This window comes from Neofelis nebulosa, chromosome 7 (genome assembly GCF_028018385.1).
Source record: "Neofelis nebulosa isolate mNeoNeb1 chromosome 7, mNeoNeb1.pri, whole genome shotgun sequence".
Lineage (NCBI taxonomy): Eukaryota > Metazoa > Chordata > Mammalia > Carnivora > Felidae > Neofelis > Neofelis nebulosa.
In genome coordinates, this window is record NC_080788.1 from 140,006,511 (window position 1) to 140,027,355 (window position 20,845).

General features: G+C 42.2%; 1 protein-coding gene across 4 annotated transcripts in view; it reads right to left on the reverse strand.

Moving 5' to 3' along the window:
- The window catches only part of ATG2B (autophagy related 2B), a 75,980-nt gene extending 55,221 nt beyond the window's left edge, over positions 1-20,759 (reverse strand). For 2 of the 4 annotated variants that reach the window (XM_058740225.1, XM_058740224.1), the window contains exons 1-5: positions 20,143-20,757; positions 7,370-7,532; positions 3,674-3,826; positions 3,115-3,217; positions 1,447-1,609 (exon numbers count right to left, since the gene is read on the reverse strand). In XM_058740225.1, the coding sequence (XP_058596208.1) occupies positions 1,447-1,609; positions 3,115-3,217; positions 3,674-3,826; positions 7,370-7,532; positions 20,143-20,304 (744 nt within the window). In that variant the 5' untranslated portion in view covers positions 20,305-20,757. Of the gene's footprint in view, positions 1-1,446; positions 1,610-3,114; positions 3,218-3,673; positions 3,827-7,369; positions 7,533-20,142 lie in introns of all 4 variants that reach the window. The other 2 variants (XR_009264766.1, XM_058740226.1) reach the window with 2 other exon arrangements.
- Positions 20,760-20,845: the final 86 nt, after the last annotated feature.

Consider the following 20,845-nt stretch of genomic DNA (forward strand, 5'->3'; position numbering starts at 1 on the left):
AGTAAGAATAAAATAATTCTTGGGAATGCAAGCCGGTGCAGCCACTCTGGAAAACAGTATGGAAAAACAGTATGGAGGTTCTTCAAAAAACTAAAACTAAAACCACCCTAACGAACCAGCAATTGCACTACTAGGCATTTATCCAAGGGATACAGGTGTGCTGCTTCGAAGGGACACATGCACCCCCATGTTTATAGCAGCCCTATTGACAATAGCCAAAGTCTGGAAAGAGCCCAAATGTCCACCTATGGATGTATGGATAAAGAAGATGTGGTGTGTATATATATGTGTGTGTGTGTATATATATATATATATATATATATATATATATATATATATATATGTATATGTATATATGTGTGTGTGTATACACACACACACACACACACACACAATGGAGTATTACTCAGCCATCAAAAAGAATGAAATCTTGCCATTTGCAACTACGTGGATGGAACTGGAGGGTATTATGCTAAGTGAAATTAGTCAGAGAAAAACAAAAATCATACAACTTCACTAATATGAAGACTTTAAGAGACAAAAGAGATGAACATAAGGGAGGGGAAACAAAAACAATATAAAAACAGGGAGGGGGACAAAGCATAAGAGACTCATAAATATGGAGAGCAAACTGAGGGTTTCTGGAGGGGTTGTGGGAGGGGGAATGAGCTAAATGGGGAAGGGGCACTAAGGAATCTACTCCTGAAATCGTTTCACTAGATGCTAACTAATTTGGATGTAAGTTTTAAAAAACAAAAAATAAAATTAAAAAAAAGAATAAAGTAATTCTTTAAAATACCTTAGTGTAAATAAACTGAAATGCAAAATACAAATGTCAGCATAAGAGTAAAATATTTGACATGAAAAACTTATTACGTGACCATGAATAAACCAGTATCTTATAGCTAGCATGAAACAGTAGTAATAAAGGCAAATCATGGAAAAGGACTTTATGGAAAAAAAGCACAGTATCTATTCAAATTATAGCAATAAGAAAAAATAGACATTCTGTCATCATGAAAATCTGAAATAATGCAAAAGATAAATTCTGGAAGGACTGATTTATGAAAGGACTCTCTACTCTCAGAAAGGATTAATAAAACGTTCCTAATTATAAAACCCTTTTAAGCTGTAAGTTTTCAGCACTGTTCATTATGTAAGGTAATGTGAACACTGCTTGGGATTTTATCCTAAAAGGGTATTCGCGGTCATCATACCACTTTCCCCCAAAACACAGTATCCGATGTTATACACCTCACAGGTAGGAAAGGCATCAATCGTAAATAGGAGTATTTTAAAAACCCCGAAAGGTAGGCATCACTGAATATTTGTGTTAACTTCCAGATCAGATGGATCTGTATACCCCAGCAAAACCTAACAGCCCCCATTTAAACCTTTTTACAAATCTAGGATTTAGCGTTTGGTTTTTTGTTTGGTTTTTCTTACCACTGGTGCAGTTGAACACACTGGGGAGGATTTTGCTGACGCAGAAAACTCATCCCAGAAGAGGGCCACTCCGGAGAGCTGCAGCAACTTGTGCGCAAACGCTGTGGGCTGATGCACGTTCATTCCTGCAGACTCGTCAGCAGCTTCGTCACAGTACATGGTCCTGCACGTTCAAAACAAGAGCATTTGCACAACGCTCCGGAGAACACCTACTTGCAAGCCTAAGAAACACACACAGCCTTTTCACTTAAAGGATTGCTCAAGTGTTAGCACAACTGAGAAAATGAGAAAAGGTAACGTGGTCAGCATTACGGTGCTTTACTACGGGAAAACGTTTTCACCAAGAGACCTCAGCCACAGGAAGGGTAATATTAGGGGGTCCTAAGCTGGCGGGGGGCGGGCGGGGGAGACGGGATTAATAACTGCCTAAAGTTCGCCTCCAGGAAAACAATCCCTGTGCTCCCTCACAAACCTGTCTTGGCTCCAAGTCACGTGTCTGACATGAATGGCATTTCTTGAACCCTTCCGACTGTTCATTCCAGGAGTTCAGTTTAAACGAAATACAGAAAGTAGTTCTACGTGCGTGAGATTTCAGTAGCTTTTTAACGTACCATTTCAGGGAAATGCAACCTAATTTCAAAATTCTGTTGACAAGAACTTTCACGGGACACCTGGGTGGCTCGCTGGGTGAAGCGTCCAACTCCTGATTAACGGCTCAGGTCATGGACTCACAGTGGCGAGATCGAGTCCCACGTCAGGCTCTACGCTGACAGCGTGGAGCCTGCTTGGGATTCTCTCTCTGTGCCTCTCTCTCTGCCTTTCCCCTGCTCAAGCTCGCTCTCTCTCAAAAATAAATGAATATTAAAAAAAATAATAACCGTTTCACTAATACATACGATGTTTTGCGAAAGACAGAAACCGTATCTGCTCAAAATCTGGCAAACCCCCCAGCAGATCTGTATACGACAGGGCCGTATACTGAGCACTAAGTGTCTTTGGTGCTCGGTGTACATATTTCATCCTGTGTGTTTCTGCAGGCATTCGTAGCACATCAAAACACACGCGAACAGTGACAACCTCAAATCGACACTCAAAAGTGTGTACATGAATCATCTCTGTTTCAGAGCTGTTTAGAAGGTTCCAAGCGGGCAAAAACACAAAACTAAGTGCTGGTTTCTATATTTTTAAGGAAATCACTATCACGCATATTGACTTTAAGATACTCTCACAGAATCCTCAAAGAAAACAGCAGCAGCTTTTTCATGCAAAGCAGCACTTAGACCAAGCAAAGGAAAGCAAAAAAGCCCCTCATACCAATGAGACATGCCAAAACAACACATCGCTCACATGAAAAACTCCAACAGGAGTGCCTTAAATTCAGCAGCGCTCAACTATTCATGATTTTTATTTGATACTAACTAAAAACAGAACCATTTGCTTTGAATTCAGTATTATAGACAAATTATACCCCAACTGGCATTTTAAGTTTTCAATAATGGGATCAGAACGTATCTTGGACAGCAGTGCTTTACTGTGAAATCATACAATGTATTAACAGCATCACCTCTAATCTCTAAAAGCATCATAAAATCTAATGAGAGACTTAGATCTTACCATTTATAAAAGAAAAGAATAGGGTCATTTATTCTCAGAGATAAGAAGTCTTACCTTTCTATTCGAATTTCAAGTGCAGTTCCAGTTTTGGAATTTTCTGGCACGTGTTCGATTCTCAAGACAGTGTCTATAAAAGTGACTTTTACTCTTCTTAGCACTAGAGGAAACAGGTCACCATCAACATGAGACCATATGTATACTCAATAAAAACTTCTAATGAAAGGAATACAAAATAAAAAAGTTGTATTTCTTTCCTTAAAAATCCCCAAACCTTAAGTTTGGTAATAAATATTTTGTCTTACTGAGCACCTACTGTGTCATATCTCAACAGACACTTGGGTAGAGCTAACGCTCTCCGCTGAATTAAAATCCCTTACACAAGCACAATAAAATAAACAGGAGAAACTAGGACACAAAGGACATGAAATTAAATCAGATACGATATTTAAAATAACCTCAATTCTAAAGTTTTGAAGTGAGAACAGTAATTCTGTTTAAAAACAAATCACTCCAACGGATTTACCTTATGTGAGACTTACTAAATAAAAGGTACCGATATACTAAAAACAAAACAAAAATCTAAAATTTTTGAAAATACTCAATAATGCCAAACCTGTTTCAATGGTTTCGGCAAACTTTTCAAGTCCTTCAAAAGGCTGGGATCCTTCTCCTTGTTCATCCGTTAATTTCTGGCTAAGACATTCTTTTGCCAGCTGCATACTGCTGGTCATGAAACTTGACCAATACATAGGCTCAGAACCAGTTGCTGCAGAAAATATAGATGAATTCTAAATAAGTTCTCATAGTTCCAACAAAGCCATTTCATAAAATGCCACATTTGAAATAAGTGAATTCTTAATCCTCCAAGAGATATTTAGCATCGTGATGTTCCCTCGGCATAGAATACTCTAGAAATCGGGGCGCCTGGGTGGCTCCGTCGGTGGAGCGTCCGACTTCGGCTCAGGTCACGATCTCGCGGTCCGTGAGTTCGAGCCCCGCGTCGGGCTCTGTGCCGACGGCTCGGAGCCCGGAGCCGGCTTCGGATTCTGTGTCTCCCTCTCTCTCTGCCCCTCCCCTGCTCAAGCTCTGTCTCTCTCTCTGTCTCTCAAAAGTAAATAAATATTAAAAAATTTTTTTAAATAACAAATAAGGGGCGCCTGGGTGGCTCCGTCGGTGGAGCGTCCGACTTCGGCTCAGGTCACGAACTCACAGTTTGTGAGTTCGAGCCTCCTGTCGGGCTCGGTGCCGACGGCTCGGAGCCCGGAGGCTGCTTCGGATTCTGTGTCTCCCTCTCTCTCTGACCCTCCCCTGCTCATGCTCTGTCTCTCTCTCTCTCTGTCAAAAATAAATTTTAAAAAAACATTAAAAAAAAAATTAAAAAAAAAAAAAGAATACTCTAGAAATCACTCTTGCAAGAGATTCAACCACCACCTTATGATAACTGAGAAGAAAAAATAAAAGATCACAGGACACATGTCCAGAGACCTGTGTTCTCATTAAATGATACGCATCTGCCAAATGCTAATTCGCGAATTCGTTCAGCAAATATGTAATGCGTGCACGGTACTGTTTACAAGTGTACAGAATAGAGGTCAGCAAACTTCTTTGGCAAGGGTCAGACGGCACAGGTTTCAGGTTCTGTGGGTCCTTCAGTCTCTGCCGTGATGACTCAACTCTGTCGCTCTGGCGCAAAGGCAGCAGAGAGAACGAACGAATGAGTATATGGTAGTGTCCCTACACCGATTTACAAAAAAAAGACAGAGCAAACTTGGCCTAGCGGCCAGTTAGCCGACGCTGCTGTAAGGGATCCAAAAGATATTAATCCTGCCCTCCCAGAGCCTACAATAGAGGAAACATGCTGCAGTTAGGATGAATTAGTAAGCAACTATGCAGGGTCAACAGAGAACACAGCCGAAGCGGGAGGTTAATTCTTCTCACTGACAGAAGGTAACAGGAACTCTGGCAGGGCTGGTACCGGGCCGAAGCTTTGGAAGGGGGGGGAGCAGAAATGTAGACAAGACAGAGAAGCATCCCCGGAGGGATGCACGAACTGGGAAAAACCCTTTCTAGATCTCCCCTCATCAGAGAGCTGCGCCGCTCTCTCTCACGTTATCCAAAACAAAGTGACAGAGATCACTAGAATTCTTGCCTTCCAAAAATGGAAGTTAAAAGCCCTTCTCATGGAATATGTTTAAAGTAAGGGAGAATATCTGACTTTCCACAGAGGAAGTATTATTATACCCAGTCATCACGGTTAAAAAAATATTATTGTTAATTAAATGCCATTATCAAGGAGGACTTCCACGCACAGACTACCACTTTTCAAACTACAGGTGCCACTATTCCAGGAAGTACACTTTAAACTTTGGTGTTCCAGACAGCACTTGGGCTTATAATTCGCCAGGTATATCTTGGTAGACATCACTTGCCACTGAAAGAATTCAAATGCAGAATTTAAGACGATTCACGTCACGACTCTGTTGGTTTCGAAAATACACATACGCTACACACACACTCCGAAGTAGAAAATCTTAAGATACAACATCACACGGCGGTTCGGAACAGGGACTCCACAACTAGGTTGCCCGGGTTCAGATCCCATCTTCCCACTTAACTAGCCGTGACCTTGGACAAGTCCGGAATCTACCTCTGCTTCGATTCCCTGTTCTGTAAAATGGAGATAATAAAAAATATCTATTTCAAAGAGCTATTATAAAATAATATTTGTACAGCATTTAGAACAGTATGTGGCATCTAAGAAGCACTATACACGTTGGATACGTCGGAAAACATCACGCATGTAATTAAAGCTATACCACACACACGTACTTGTAAATAATGACTTACTACCACTTTAGAGCTTTTCCCTCCCCAAGTTTTCTTTTGAAAATTTTCAATCCTAAGAAAGAGGTGAAAGAATGGTACCATGAACACCCACACAGCCTTCACTTAGACTCATCATGACTGTGTCACACGCACACAAATACACACAAACTCTCATCCTTTTGCTGAACTATCTGAAGGTAAACCTCAGGCATCCTAACACTCACTCCTAAATACTTGAGCATACAACTCCTAAGAATACAATGAACATTCCCCAGCAAAAGCTCAGGAAGGGTAACACTCCCAAGAAACATAACCCTGGCAAAACATTATCTTCCTTACAGGCCACACCCAAACTTCCCTAGCTGTCTCAGTAACATCCTTCTTAGCAAAAGCAAAAACACAGGATTAACTATTGCAGTTATTTGTGTCTTAGTCTTTTTAATCTGGAACAATTCCTCCACCTTTCTTGTCTTTCGTGATACGGATACTTCAAAAGACTACCAACCAGTGAGTCTGTAGAATTTCCCTTATTTTGGATTTGTCTGCCTTCTTCCTTATAATCTGATTCAGATTAAGCACTTTTAACAGGAACGGTACATATATGATGTGTCCTCCTCAGCCATCACATCAGGACACACATGATGTCGGTTTGATCCACTATCAAGAAGATTAAGTTTGATCACTAGGTTGTTGTGATGACTGTCAATTTCTTTCATTGTGAAAGAAACATTTTTCTCTTTGTAAATAATATGTAATCGATGGGAGGTATGCTGATACCATCTAAATATAAAGCCCCCCAACAACTTTCACCAAACGATGTTAGAATTCATTGATGATTATCACCTGTATCAAGTGCTTTTTTTTGTTTGTTTTTTGTTTTTTGGGTTTTTTTTTTGCCATGGTGGCCAAAAACATGGTTATGGTCTATCATCTTTTTCTACTCTATGAACTAGGTATCCTACTGCAATAAAGAGCTTTCCCTTCTTCCTGCCTCTCTTACATACTGATTACTTATTTATAACAATATAAACTTAAAGAGAAATTTTGTTTTAATTTAGTGTGCTATAATCCATTATTGCCATTATTCTTTGTTTACTCAAGTATTCCCAGATTTGGCCAATGAGAGCCCCTAAAGCCCAATCCTGTGTCCTTTTAACATTTCTCCATCGATCTTTGAGCAATTCCTTTCTTTCTGGCACAATACTCCGAATCTTTAAAACACGAGTCACTTTAGATAATCAGTAACAAATAATTAAACCAAATCATCATTATACCAAAGTTCCTGCAGGTAAACAGGGCGAGAAGTAATCCTAAAGGTAAAATCACACACACACACCCAAGTCCTAATATTTTTATCTACTGAAAAGCTCACAAATACAATGCTAAGTAATAAATTAAATACTGAATTTAATACAATTAGGTTACTTTCCCAATCTCTGAGGAATACAAATAGAAACAAATCAAACAAACACAGCACACGTACCTAGGCGAGGTCTAGGCCGGAAGACCATTTCTAGCCCTTTCACTTCCAGTGCACAATTATCCTGTAGCAAGGAGCCCCATGGAACTGACAGAGAAATTGACTGTATGAATCCTTCAGTGACTTCTAAAGGCGCATCTGCCGACTCCAGGATCTCATTGAGACACTAAAGAGAAAAAACATGTACATTTTGAAATCACAGGGACAAGAATTCAAAATTGGTGATTTACTCAAAGATGCTGAATATGCTCATATAGGTGTCAGACACTAGGGATTAAGAAAGCAGAGTCGAGGGGGCACCTGGGTAGTTCAGTCGATTAAGCATCCAACTGCGGCTGAGGTCATGATCTCACGGCTCATGAGTTCGAGCCCCACGTCGGGCTCTGTGCTGACAGCTCAGAGCCCGGAGCCTGCTTCCGATTCTGTGTCTCCCTCTCTCTCTCTGCCCCTCCCCTGCTCGTGCTCGCTCGCTCAAAAATAAAATTTAAAAACTATTTTTAAAAAAATGAAAAGAAAAAGAAAGCAGAGTCCAAGAGAAAGACTCCCCATCGTCACGAAATTTACTAAATAGCTTACCATGGAAGACACACATAATAAAGATGTGATGAGCTACATGAAAGAGGAAATACACCGTAGTATTTGAGCATATAATAGAACCCGTCCTGGCACCAGAGGCAGTACTATTGCAAAGTGAGACCAGAGAAGGCTGAGGAGTTAACCAAAGTGGTCCACACAGACTACGGCGTGTGACAGGATTCAGAGAAAGCAGAGGTCAGAGACGCAAGACTTTTTGAAAAGGAAAGGCTACTCTAGACTCTAGTGCAGTGTGCTAGGGTGAGGAGCCAAAGATAAAGCTACGCAGATAAGGGAGAGGGAGTCCAAACAGCCTTGTAATTCATGTTCAGGAGTCTGACATTTATCTCAAGAGCAGAGTGAAGCCATTGAAAGATTTTAAGCAGGGGACCACGATGAGATTGGAACTTTCAGCGAACCACTTCTGCCACCACACCGAGCACGTATTGGAGGAAAGCAAAAGTCAGGCAGAAAGGTTGTTATGAGTAAGAGAAGCCAGGGAAATTGGTTTGGCGAGGACAGTGACACTGAGGGTGGTTAGAAGTGGACAGATTTTTGTAGTTTATTAGGAAGTAGAATTGGCATCATGAGAAATAAAAAAATAAAAAAATAAATAAAAAGGACTGAAGGATGACTCCCGGGGTGCTGACCCCTGACCCGGGCAACTGGTTAGACAGTGCTATTTACATTGAAAAAACCTGGAGAAGCAGGTTAGAGGAAGCGGAGAAGTTCAGTTCCCAAGAGCAGACATCTAGGTGGAGACGTCAGAGGCAGCTGGCTATTCTGGTCTCGATTATCAGGGGAGCCATCTGGGCTGAAGCCCTAGGGTGATGAGAGACAGCCTTTGGAAACTTAGGTAGAGTTAGATGACAAGAGGCCTACGACAGAATCCTGATAAGCACCCCAACATTTAAGAACTAAGAATTGGTTTATGAAAGACGCACCTGCAAACTAGAAAAAAGCAAACAGAAGTAGAAGGAAAATCAAGTCTTACGTTCCCAGAAAATCACGGAAAGACCACTATAAAAAGAGGGGTCCTGGGCAACAAAAGGTAACAAGAGGCCAAACATTTTTAAATGTCCACCGGATTCTGTGATATTTAGGCCACCGGTGATCCCAGTGAGAGCAATTTCAATAGCGTGGTAAGGCAAACCAGATTACAACAGAAGGAAGACAGGATGGATGTAAATATAGGTAACAGAATAATTAAATGTATTTCTCGATAATGTACTTTTTACATTAAATTAAAATAACACACGTTCACTAAATGCCAGTTTATACGTGTGGTACTTCCTGCGTGCCATGGTAACCGCAGTGTCATAATTCTTTGTTACCAACCTAACACTGAATGTTGAGATTTGGACTGGCTCGTGTTTTGTCATTGGAGGTTACCACTTTAAAAGGCTTTCTTCATGCTGGTGTTTGTGTAATCTTACAGACTTTCTGAAGAGTACTTGGGCATGGATTGTTTTAAGGTAAACACATCCAGGTGCTCACATTCCAAATATATTCTGTTCTAAAGCCGATCGATCTTCCTGAGAAGAGTACTTAACGGTGGCACCATGTTGGATCGCCTCTCCTGTATTCCCTTGTACAATCTCCCTGCCCCGACTTAGCCAAAAAGGCCTACCTTTTCCCTTCCTGATTCCTCCTTCGTGCACCGCCCAGGGTATAAAAATCTCCAGGCAGGAACAGCATTAAGTTTGCTATTGTTTCCCTATCTTATACATATTTTTGGTATGGCACTCAAAGAACTAAGCGATGTTGCTACTGCAAAATCCCTTCAAGTCTCATCTATTTCTTTATGACATCAGCATTTGTCAAGCTTATAACTATTTCAAAAACTTGGAATGAAATTTATAATGAGCCCTATCAAATTCTAGTTAAGTATATTCATCTGTAGATACATAAGCTAATCAGGGAAGAGGGGGAAAACCGCCTAGCCACATCATTAAGAAAGGTATTTCCAAGAGAAATTTTTAAGTTTAATTTTTCAAACATATTCATTCGTTTTGATCAACTGCACACTTATAACAACACAATCCAGAGGAAAAATCTTAACACTTAAAGCCTAACGATTACCTGAAGGAAATACTGATAAGATTAATATGGTAAGGCCTAGAGAACTACTAAGAAGACCACTATAAAACTCAAAAAACAGAAAGTGAAGAAATTAAAGGAATTAAAATGGGAATTAAAAAGAATTAAATTAAATTTAAAAGGAATAAGGAGGGGCACCTAGATGGCTCAGTCGGTTAGGCATCTGACTTCAGCTCAGGTCATATCGTTCTGATTCGTGAGTTTGTGAGTTCGAGCCCCACACTGGGCTCTGTGCTGACAGCTCAGAGCTCCAGCTCAGAGCCAGGAGCCTGCTTCAGATTCTGCGTCTCCCTCTCTCTCTCTGGCCCTCCTCCTCGCACGGTCTGTCTCTCTCTCCCTCTCATAAATATTTAAAAAACAGGAATAAGGAAATATTTACTTAATGCAAAAGAAAGCTTGATAGCAAGTTTTAAAATATGATCTCTTTCAGTTTAGTTACATGTTTTTATTGTAGAGAAATTACAGCATGATCAATAAAAGACAAGCATAAAATACATGTTATGATAAAATTTTGCAGAAGATGAACATAAGAGTTCAATGGGAAAAAAATACAATGTTAAATTTCCAACTATTAATGAAGAGCTTGTTCAAGCATTTTCAAATGCATAATGGTAGATATTTAGATCCTACTGGGTGAAAAAATATATTTTTTATATCAATATTTACAACACAGGATTACTCTCTACAACTATTTAAGCTGTTAAGAAAACGAAAGGCCAAGGTGGCGTCACTCGCCCACCAGGACAGCAAATCAAGACTTAATTGCAGTTTCAACCTCTCCAAGAGTGAAATTTTAAGCCAATCAATCTGGATTTTCTGGTTGGCACCAAGGAGGTAATCCTCTCCCCTAGAGGAAGATGAGGTAATCCACCTAAGACTCTCCCTTCTTCTCCCCTAAGGAAAGAAGTTCTGGCCTGAAACAATCTTTTCTTTTGCTAATAACTTCTTGCCCCAACCTCCTCCCTCCTTCCTATAAAAACCTTACCTTTTGCACAACTTTGGAGCTCCCCATACAAGCTAGGTGTGGTGCTGACTGATTCACGTATTGATTAAAAAAGCCAATTAGATTTTCAAATGTCCTTGGGTGAATTGCTTTTTTTTTTAAATCAAAATTTATAATGAAAACCTTTTAAGTCAATTTTACTTTAATATTTATTTTGAGAGCACGCACACACACACACACACACACACACACACGGAGTGGAGAGAGAGAATCCGTGCTGTCAAAACAGAGCCCAACATGGGGTTCGACCTCAGGACCATGAGATCATGACCTAAGCCAAAAATCAAAAGACGCATAACCGTTAAGTCAATTTTAATTTTTTTTTAATGTTTATTTATTTTAGAGAGGGACAGAGTGCAAGCGGGGGAGGGGAGGAGAGAGAGGGAGACACAGAATCCAAAGCAGGCTCCAGGCTCAAAGCTGTCAGCACAGAGCCCAACGCAGGGCTTGAACTCTCGAGCCATGGGATCGTGACCTGAGCCGACGTCAGACGATTAACCGATAAGCCACCCAGGGGACTCAAACTGTTAGGTCAGTTTTAAAATGCACAAGGAATAGGGTAATTTTTCAAAAATTTTAAGAGAAAATTGGGCAAATGTTTGAAGGACACTCCTTTAAAAGAGCATGTGTTCTGGTCCTAGCTCAATCACTTACTAGTTGGGTGGTCTTGGACAAGTTCTTGAATCTCAATTTCCTCATCCATAAAATGGGATAGTATCTATTTCATAGACTTATTGTGAGCATAAATGAGGTAATAACATGGAAAGCTACCAACACAGTTCCTGATACCAAGTACACACCTTATAAATGTTGACTATTGTTCTTTATCTTCCACAGTGCCTACCTAGCACAATGATGAGCACTCTTAGGGATTCCAAGGTGTCTGACAGTATGCAGACAGAAAAACATCAAGTTATGTTTTTCTTTAATACCATAAGACTAACTAGGAAATATATCCTTATTAGTTTAAACCAAGGCATCAGAATTCAAAGAGATAAAATAGAGCATAAAAATTAGCAAGACCCAACTTGGACCAATTAACACTTGATTAGCACTTATTACACACAGGACACTGCACTATACTATCTCATACCCACGTTATTGCATTAAATCATCACAATAGCCCTCTGACCCAGGTATTTTTGTGCCCGTTTTACAGATATGGCAACTGAGATCAGAAAAGTTAACTTTCAAAAGCTCTTCAATGAATCATTCCAGAAACTATAAAAAAGAAATACAAAATTTTCCATTGTGAAAATATGTAAGAGGCAAATCAAAACAATGTAGTAACACCAGTAAGTCTCAAAAAAACAGCACATGGGCTTAGGAGCTGGCTTATAGAACAAACTTTCTATGATAGAAAACTTCTCAATCCCTTTGTACCAGTTTTTCAAATTTCAGTCAAGGACAATATGTGTCAGACTCCCGTAGGATGCTTCCTAAAAATGCAGATTCTTGGGTTTTTAGAACAAGAATCTATAGGCAAGGGGCCACAAGTCTGCATGTTACCAAAGATCCCAGGTGAACCCAGTGCTGCTAGTGTTTTTAGAAGCTCTGCTCTCCTGAATCTTTTGAACCAGTGTGATGTACAAAAAGCACATAGGAGTTGGAAAGACTTAGGTTTAAAATCTCGCCGCACTGCTAATCCTAAACCTGAGTAAGTTACTTAACCTCATGGTAAAATGGAAATGGTTGCACCCAACTTAGAGCAAGAAAACCTACATAAAAGCACCCACTACAGTATACAGAGATGGAAGGTGCTTAATAAACGGTCGCTATTATCTTCAGAAGCAGAATAAAATCCCCCACCTTGACTCCCTATGCCCTCTAGTCATCCTCTCTGGGTAGCCAAGGCAGCCATCTCCTCACCACCAACTACTACTTGCCTTCTAACCCTCAGCTCCTGTGACACCGCTCTTAACTCTGCCAAAAAGAACTGCCAACAACAATGAACAATACGCAGTCCTCCCCTCCCCTTGAGTTCTCTGCTCTGACTCCTACGGCCACTTCCCTTTTGGGGATTCTAACTTTACTTCGCTTCTTTACCACTCTTCATGCTTCCTCTCGCTCTTCTCTCCAACCCTTCACCACTCAATGTCGGTATTCGCCTAAGCTGCATCTTCAGCCTTTCTGGTTTCTCAGTCTAGTCGACAGACCAACCTCGCACCTTGTGTGCTTTCTGTTTTAGTCACTACTGATACTCTGAAAACGTCCAAATCTTTGGCCCCGGCTCTTCCTCAGCTCCACACTATCCATATCGTGAAAAGAAATAAAAGGAAACCTCATTTAAAATGGAGCCGGGAGGCCAGCAGGGAGAGTTCTCAAGTCCCTACTGCCGGTGGTCAGCTGCAGACCCAACAAGAAGAGACCTACCTTCCAGGTCCATTCGGCCTGAGCTACTAAGTCCTGTCCCAACAGGAGGTAGGAAATTTTCCTCCTTTCCCCGCCCCCACAACAGCCCAGCCAGGAAGAGACTTCACGGCTCAGCCAAAGAAGGGCCACTCCACTTTGAACTCCCAGTTTACTCCAATGGACTTTTGGTTTATAAAGACCCTCCCAACTTCCCTCTCTCCTCTGTAAAACAGCTTACTCCTCCTTTGTTCTCCAGACTTGCCTAGGGTTTTAATGTAGCTTACTTGTCCCAGATTGCAATTCTCTGCTATAAAAAAAACAAAAACAAACAATTTTTGTTGGTAAAGTAACTGGCAGTTTTATTTTTAAGGTTAACAAGACACAGCTCCCACCGCCTCCTGAGCATCTCTGTCTGGATGCTCCAAAGTTCCCTTAAAATCAGTGTTAAAACTTATTCTCCCCCCAATTTCAATTTTCTTTCCTCTCCCATTTGCTCCTCACCCCTACAGGGACAGGGTGGGAAGGAGGAACACAACCTTCTCTACTATTTCCTATTAAACCAATAAACTAGTGCAGGAAGCGATGGTCATTCAAGATTCATGCCTCTACTCATGTTTTTCATATATCATAACAATTCTAAGAGAAAAATTTAGAATGTGTGACTCTAAAGAGGCCCATCATATAAGACCAAAAAAAGTTCAGAACGGCTTATTTCATGGGTTATTTCCATAATTAAAAGTTTGAAATTTGCATACCATATTGTTATCTCTGGGAGAGATGAGATTAAGGGCTGTTCATACTTAATATATTTTACATACATATGTATATTTCATCTTTATTTCTTTCCCATTTGAATTTTTCACAATTAGCATGTAAGCTATACAATAAAAGTAAACAACTTAAAATATACCAAAGTGTTTTAAACTGTATACAGGCAATGACAGCCTCTGTAACATGGGCATCTGTCAACATTAGACAACTATCTAGGAAATGGATTTTGATAGAATTCTCTTCCCAATGAACACCAAGCTTTCATTTGTCTCGATTTTGTTTTAAATAGAACAGGAAGTTTTATTACAGCACTGAAGAATGGTATTAAAAGAAATCTGGTTAAGGAAATAGTTCTAGAGAGAGTAAACAGTTCAAGAATTTAAACAGTGCCACTAAGATACAAAATAATATCCCTAAAAATAAGAGGTTTTAAATAGATCACACTTCTACAGTCTTAGATGCACTTGGGCAAAATCCTCCATATCTAATATCATAAGGTACTTAGAAATTCACTCATTCTATGCAACTCCAAGGTCTACTACAGTATACAACTAGGACAAAATTCTTAGATAACGGAATCAATTTGGCCAGGTAGGCTATCTACTCAGGCAGTATTTTCCTCATTAGCCCATAGAAGTATATCCTTGAGACTGAATAATTCTTAACCTAAAAGCAGAGACCTGAAGTGCTAAGCAAGTGTCTTATAGATTACTTTAGAGTTTCTCTTATCTTAAAGGCCATTTAGCTTTTAGTTATCAATGAGTTTCATGCATACAGACAAAGGAAAGGTAACACTGGTCTACTGGACCATCTGGCAAAGAATTACTAACCAATATTGCTTGAACTGAAGATTAATTTTATTCTTTATACCAGTATAAGTAGGAAAGCAAAAGAAAGATTATTAGGTTGAAATTCAAAGGCTTCAAAGTCTTAATGTCTACCCTCCAGGACATACTGAACTTCCGTGAGGAAAGGGTCTTTATCTAGTTCACTGCTCCACCCCCAGCTCCTCATTGTGGCACATGCTAAGAACTCCAGAAGTGTAACGAACCAACTGATGAAAACACTTTAATTTAAAAAAATATGGGGCGCCTGGGTGGCTCAGTTGGTTAACCGTCGTCCGACTTTGGCTCAGGTCACGATCTCACAGTCTGTGAGTTTGAGCCCAGCATCAGGCTCTGTGCTGACAGCTCAGAGCCTGCTTGAGATTCTGTGTCTCCCTCTCTCTCTCTGCCCCTCCCCTGCTCATGTTCTCTCTCCCTCTCTCTCTCTATTAAAAAAAAAATTATAGGGGCACCTGGGTGGCTCAGTCGGTTGGGCGGCCGACTTCGGCTCAGGTCATGACCTCACGGTCCGTGAGTTCGAGCCCCGCGTCGGGCTCTGTGCTGACAGCTCAGAGCCTGGAGCCTGTTTCCGATTCTGTGTCTCCCTCTCTCTCTGACCCTCCCCCCGTTCATGCTCTGTCTCTCTCTGTCTCAAAAATAAATAAATGTTAAAAAAATTTTTTTTTTAATTATATATATATATTTATATGTATAAATAAATAAATAAATAAATAAATAAATAAATAAATAGGGCACCTGTGTGGATCAGTCGGTTGGGTGTCTGACTCTTGATTTCGGTTCAGGTCATAATCTCCCGGTTCATGGGATCAAGCCCCAAGCCAGAACCTGCTTGGGATTCTCTCTGCCCCTCTCCCACCCAAGTACTCTCTCAAAATAAACATTAAAAAAAAGAAGAAGAAAGTCAGGGTTTATTTTTAATGTTTATTTTTGAGAGACAGGGTGAGAATGGGGGAGGGGCAGAGAGTGAGGGAGACACAGAATCGGAAGCAGGCTCCAGGCTAGAAGCTGTCAGCACAGAGCCCAACACGGGGCTCAAACTCACAAACCATGAGATCATGACCTGAGCCAAAGTCGGACGCTCAACCAACTGAGCCACCCAGGTGCCCCAATAAAGTCAGTCTTAAAGAGTTGGAAAAGAATGAGTCATCAAATCCCAACCTCCTCCCCAAGTAGAATTTCCTTCTTTCAACATTTTACATTTCCAAACACCTCCTTGGGGAACTCATGAACTTAGGAGCACATTACAGTTGTGGAATAGATCCAAACCCCCTGCTTCTATTTCACCCTCCCACTTCAAGCCCTTCTAAGGTCATGATCTCCCAATGGGGTGTATGAATACCAGAGAGTATCAGAGTTGATCTATAGGTATGTTAGAAGAAAATTAGGCATTCCATGTGCAATTTCTCACAGTTTTAGATTTAAAAGTTGTACCACTACTTAATACACAAATGGGCACTGGCACGCTCACTCAGGCCAGGCATCCGAATGGCACAAAGGGAAGAACAGTAGTCTCACAATGGGGAAAAGCCAAGAGTGGCGCCCTCACCTGGATATTCATTCCATGTCAGCATCCTGAAACTTATTTGGGCATACGTTCTACATAATAAAAACAGACCTAAACACAGAATCCTTTTAAAGAGAACATAACAATAACTTTCTGATTTCCTGGTTTTCTTACGGCCAAATATTGAAAAGTTAAAATTAAAGATAAGCAGTTTTCTTCTACAGAAAGGGTTCCAAATAGACTAATCATTTATGAGATGACCCATGGCTATCAGCAGTATATGCTACCTAGCAGGTATATTCCAAAAAACAAAACACGCTTTATATTTGCAAAGTAAAGACATTACTTTTTTTTTTAGAGACTTTATTTTTAAGTAATCTCTACACCCAACGTGGGGCTCAGAGTCACAACCATTCGATCAAAAGTCACATGCTCCTCTGACTGAGCTAGCCAGGTGCCCCGAGGTATCGCTTTAATAATGAGAAAATAACTGATCTTGGGAACGTGAGTTCGAGCTCCGCATTGGGCTCCATGCTGGGTGTGGAGTCTACTTAAATAAAAAAAAATTTTAGGGGCACCTGGGTGGCTCAGTCAGTTAAGTGTCCGGTTTTGGCTCAGGTCATGATCTCGCAGTTCATGGGTTCGAGCCCTGCATCAGGCTCTGTGCTGACAGCTCAGAGCCTGGAGCCTGCTTCGGATTCTGTGTGTGTCTCTCTCTCTGCCCCATCCCTGCTCATTCTCGGTCTCTCAAAGGTGAATAAACGTTAAAAAAAAATGAACAAATTTTTTAAATAAACAAAATAGGTTAAAAAAAATTTTTTTAATATTTCTTTATGAGAGAAAGAGAAATGGACCATGAGCAGGGGAGGGGCAGAGAGCGAGGGAGATACAGAATCCAAAGCAGGCTCCAGGCTCCGAGCTGTCAGCACAGAGCCCCACGCAGGGCTCGAATTCATGAACCGTGAGATTAAGGCCTGAGCTGAAGTCAGATGCTTAACCCACTGAGCCCCCCCCCCGCCAGGCACCCCAATAAAATAGCTTTTAAAGTTAATTTTTATATGTATATATATATGTGTGTGTATATATATGTGCATTTATGTGTATGTACATATATATAAATGCAACAACTTCAATTAACTATCAAGAAAAACTGAGATCAAGGAAGAAAGAAATGTCACAGCCCTCTGCAACACAACCCTGTGCATAATTGATGGCAGAGAATTAAAACATTACTAATGTCACTAATGACATGATTCTTCCATTTGAACCTACAAATCTTCGTGAGGCATCTTTTATTTTTTCAGAGACAAAGTCATTAAAATCAAAAGCCAAAAGCAACTGAATTTGGAATCAGAACTTTGAAGAGTTATTATCTAAGTGTCACATCAAAATTTATCCTAGTTCATACACAGCACACTATAATAAATAAATCGACAACATCAAATGTTTACTGGATGCTTTGACAAATTCTTCCCCTTCAAGGAACAGAACCATAATCTTCAGATCAAGTCTAGCCATAAATCATTTTGTCAACAATCCTGAAGTCAAACTGTAAATTCGAATACCACCACCTCTGATTTCCCATGAAGATTAAAACTACACAAATAAAGTGCCTAGCACAGTGTCTGAAATAAACAGATGCTCAATAAACATTAACGGCTCTTTCCCTGGCTTGAAGCCATGTGATTAGTGAAGAAATAGGGGCTTAAATTTAGGTTTGAATTCTCATGGTACCACTTGCTAGCTGTGTAACTTGGGGCATATTATTTAACTCCAACTTTAAAATGGAAATAATAATACCCATCTTATAAGATCAATGTGAAAAGTCATTAAAGAATAATTCATACAGTTATTCAACCCACAAAAGACAATTAATAAATATCCAATCCAGGGCACCTGGGTGTCTCAGTCAGTTAAGCGTCTGACTTAAGGCTCAGGTCATGATCTGTTTGTGAGTTCGAGCCCCACGTGGGGCTCCTGTGCTGACAGCACAGAGTCTGAAGCCCGCTTCATATTCTGTGTCTCCATCTCTCTCTGCCCCTCCCCCACTTGTGCTTGCACTCTCTCACTCTCCCTCTTGCTCAAAACTAAATACTTAAAAGAATTTTAATAAAATAAATAAGTGTCCAATACTCCTCCTTTAAGATAGCTTATTCGTATCTATACCAAAAGTATAGATTCATGGGTCACCAAACTTAAAAATATCCATCACAATCCCTACCTTCTGCTAAGCATTACAGCAATATTGTACCCTGACACAGTGCATAGCATGGAACGTATACTCCGTTAATGTTTACTAAACTCAGGTGAATGACCATGTCCACGGGCACTTAGCTAACTGGCAGCCTGGGCTAGCCTGATCTAGCCAGGTGTGGGGCTGGGTCTACTGAAACCAGGGCTCTTTCCACTACCGTTTGAACTCTCCCTAGTTAAGTCATCTACTCACCGAAAAAAATTATATGTTTATCCATACTAGTACAAATTAATTGAAGGGTCATAATAAGGTGTTACCCGTAATTTGAATTTTTCAGGTGTCTGTGGCTAAAGAAGTCATTACTCTATTAAAATACTTTTACATAAAAGGAAAAAAAAACCATTTGTTGTTGTTGGTTTTTTTACACAGCTTCTATGGGGTGGGGGGGGGGTCCTTTTGTTTTGCACAACTACCACCGGAAAGTCACCTATGTTCCTTTCTCCTAAATGTCACCTGCGTAGGATTCAAATGCTAGCAGCAAACTGTAGCGCAACAAGTAAAGGGCTGGGGGAAGGAGAAAAGCCGTCCCATTCGTGTTCGACTCCGGACTGACTACAGTGTAAGCAGACTACCATGCCCTGAACATACAAATGCAGGCACATCTGCACGTGGGGAGTTTAACCATACGTGAAGCACCTGTAAGACACACGGAGTCAACTCACAGCCTCTGGATGACAAGCCGACAACAGGTTTTTTAAAGGGTCTGAAACTCGCAGCTTCAGCGCTCTCGCAACACCTGTTTGCGATCTGTCACGTGAAGCAAATAGGCGTAATTCAACGGCACCACCCGGGCCACACAACCACTCGCAGGGTGGCCCTGTAGACTCACCATCAGGCAAAAAAAAAAACCCAGGCAAACCGGCAAGAGGCCTTCGCCTAACTTGCCTTCCAGATAGCAAACGCCGTACCGCGGGGTTCAAGCAGCCCACCCAGAATAAATAAAGGAATACGAATTGTGACATCCCCAAAGGTCATCCCTCATCCTTCAGCTTTCCAGAGTGTCATCCCATGAAATAGGATTTGTTTGCCACAGAACCCCGCGACCCCTGCTACCCCAGGGACAGCGCGGGTCGCCTCCTTCCAGGGACCCGTTGCGGCCAGCGTCAAAGACCCCAAAACCACTGACGCAACTGCTTCCCCCAGTGGAGACTCCACCACGTCTGTTAAGTTTCAGAAACACGTGATTTGGGGACGCAAACTTGCTAGAAACGGGCTAAACACTTGAACACGTTTCTGTGAGCCCCTGGCACACTCCACTCGGATCCCAACCATTCCCAGGGAGGGGCTGCCCGTCACCAATCCTGGGTGACACGCGTTCAAACCGCCCCAAGGAGGGCAGCGAGACCCTCCTGGCCGGCCGCCGGCGGCTCTTACCCATTTGTCCAAAGGGACTTGGGCGAGGGACCCGGTGCCCTGGTACAGGTCCAGGCTGAGCTGCTCCAGGCTCAGCTTCTCCTGAAGGAAGTGGCCCAGGTACCTCTGCAGGAGGTACCGACAGGCCCTCTTCTTGATGGACTCCGAAAACGGCCAAGGCATGACGAGGGCTGGCCGCGGGGCCCGCGGGGACTGCAGGCGGCGGCTCCGGCCCTGGGGCCCAGGCTCCGGCTCCAGGCCGCGGCGGCGGCGCCTCGGGTCCCGGCCGGCGTCCCCGGTCCGCGGCGGGGCCTAAGCGCGGGACGGCCCCTCCATGCCCGCTCGGCGCCGGGCGTCCCTCAGGGCGACCCCATCGCCGGCGCCGCGTCGCTCGCGCTAGGCCCGGCAGGGACCAGGCGCGGGGGAGCCCCCGTCGCCCCAGGCCCGGGACACCTCCGGGAGGATCCTACTCGGCACAGAGAGGGGATGCAAGAGAACACCCGGGGAGGCGGCAGGGCCCGAGGCAGGTACTTAGGCACCCTCCTCCACTGCCGCCGCCGCCGCGCGTCGAATTTGTTGTCATCCGCGGGGCGCGCTCCCGGCTCTGGGGCGCTCCCGACTCTGGGACGCTCCCGGCGCGTTCGCGAGACCCACGCTCGCTGCGCGCCGCCGGTCGCTGGCGGAAGTGACGCCACACTAGGGCTAAGGAGGCGGGGAGAAGGGC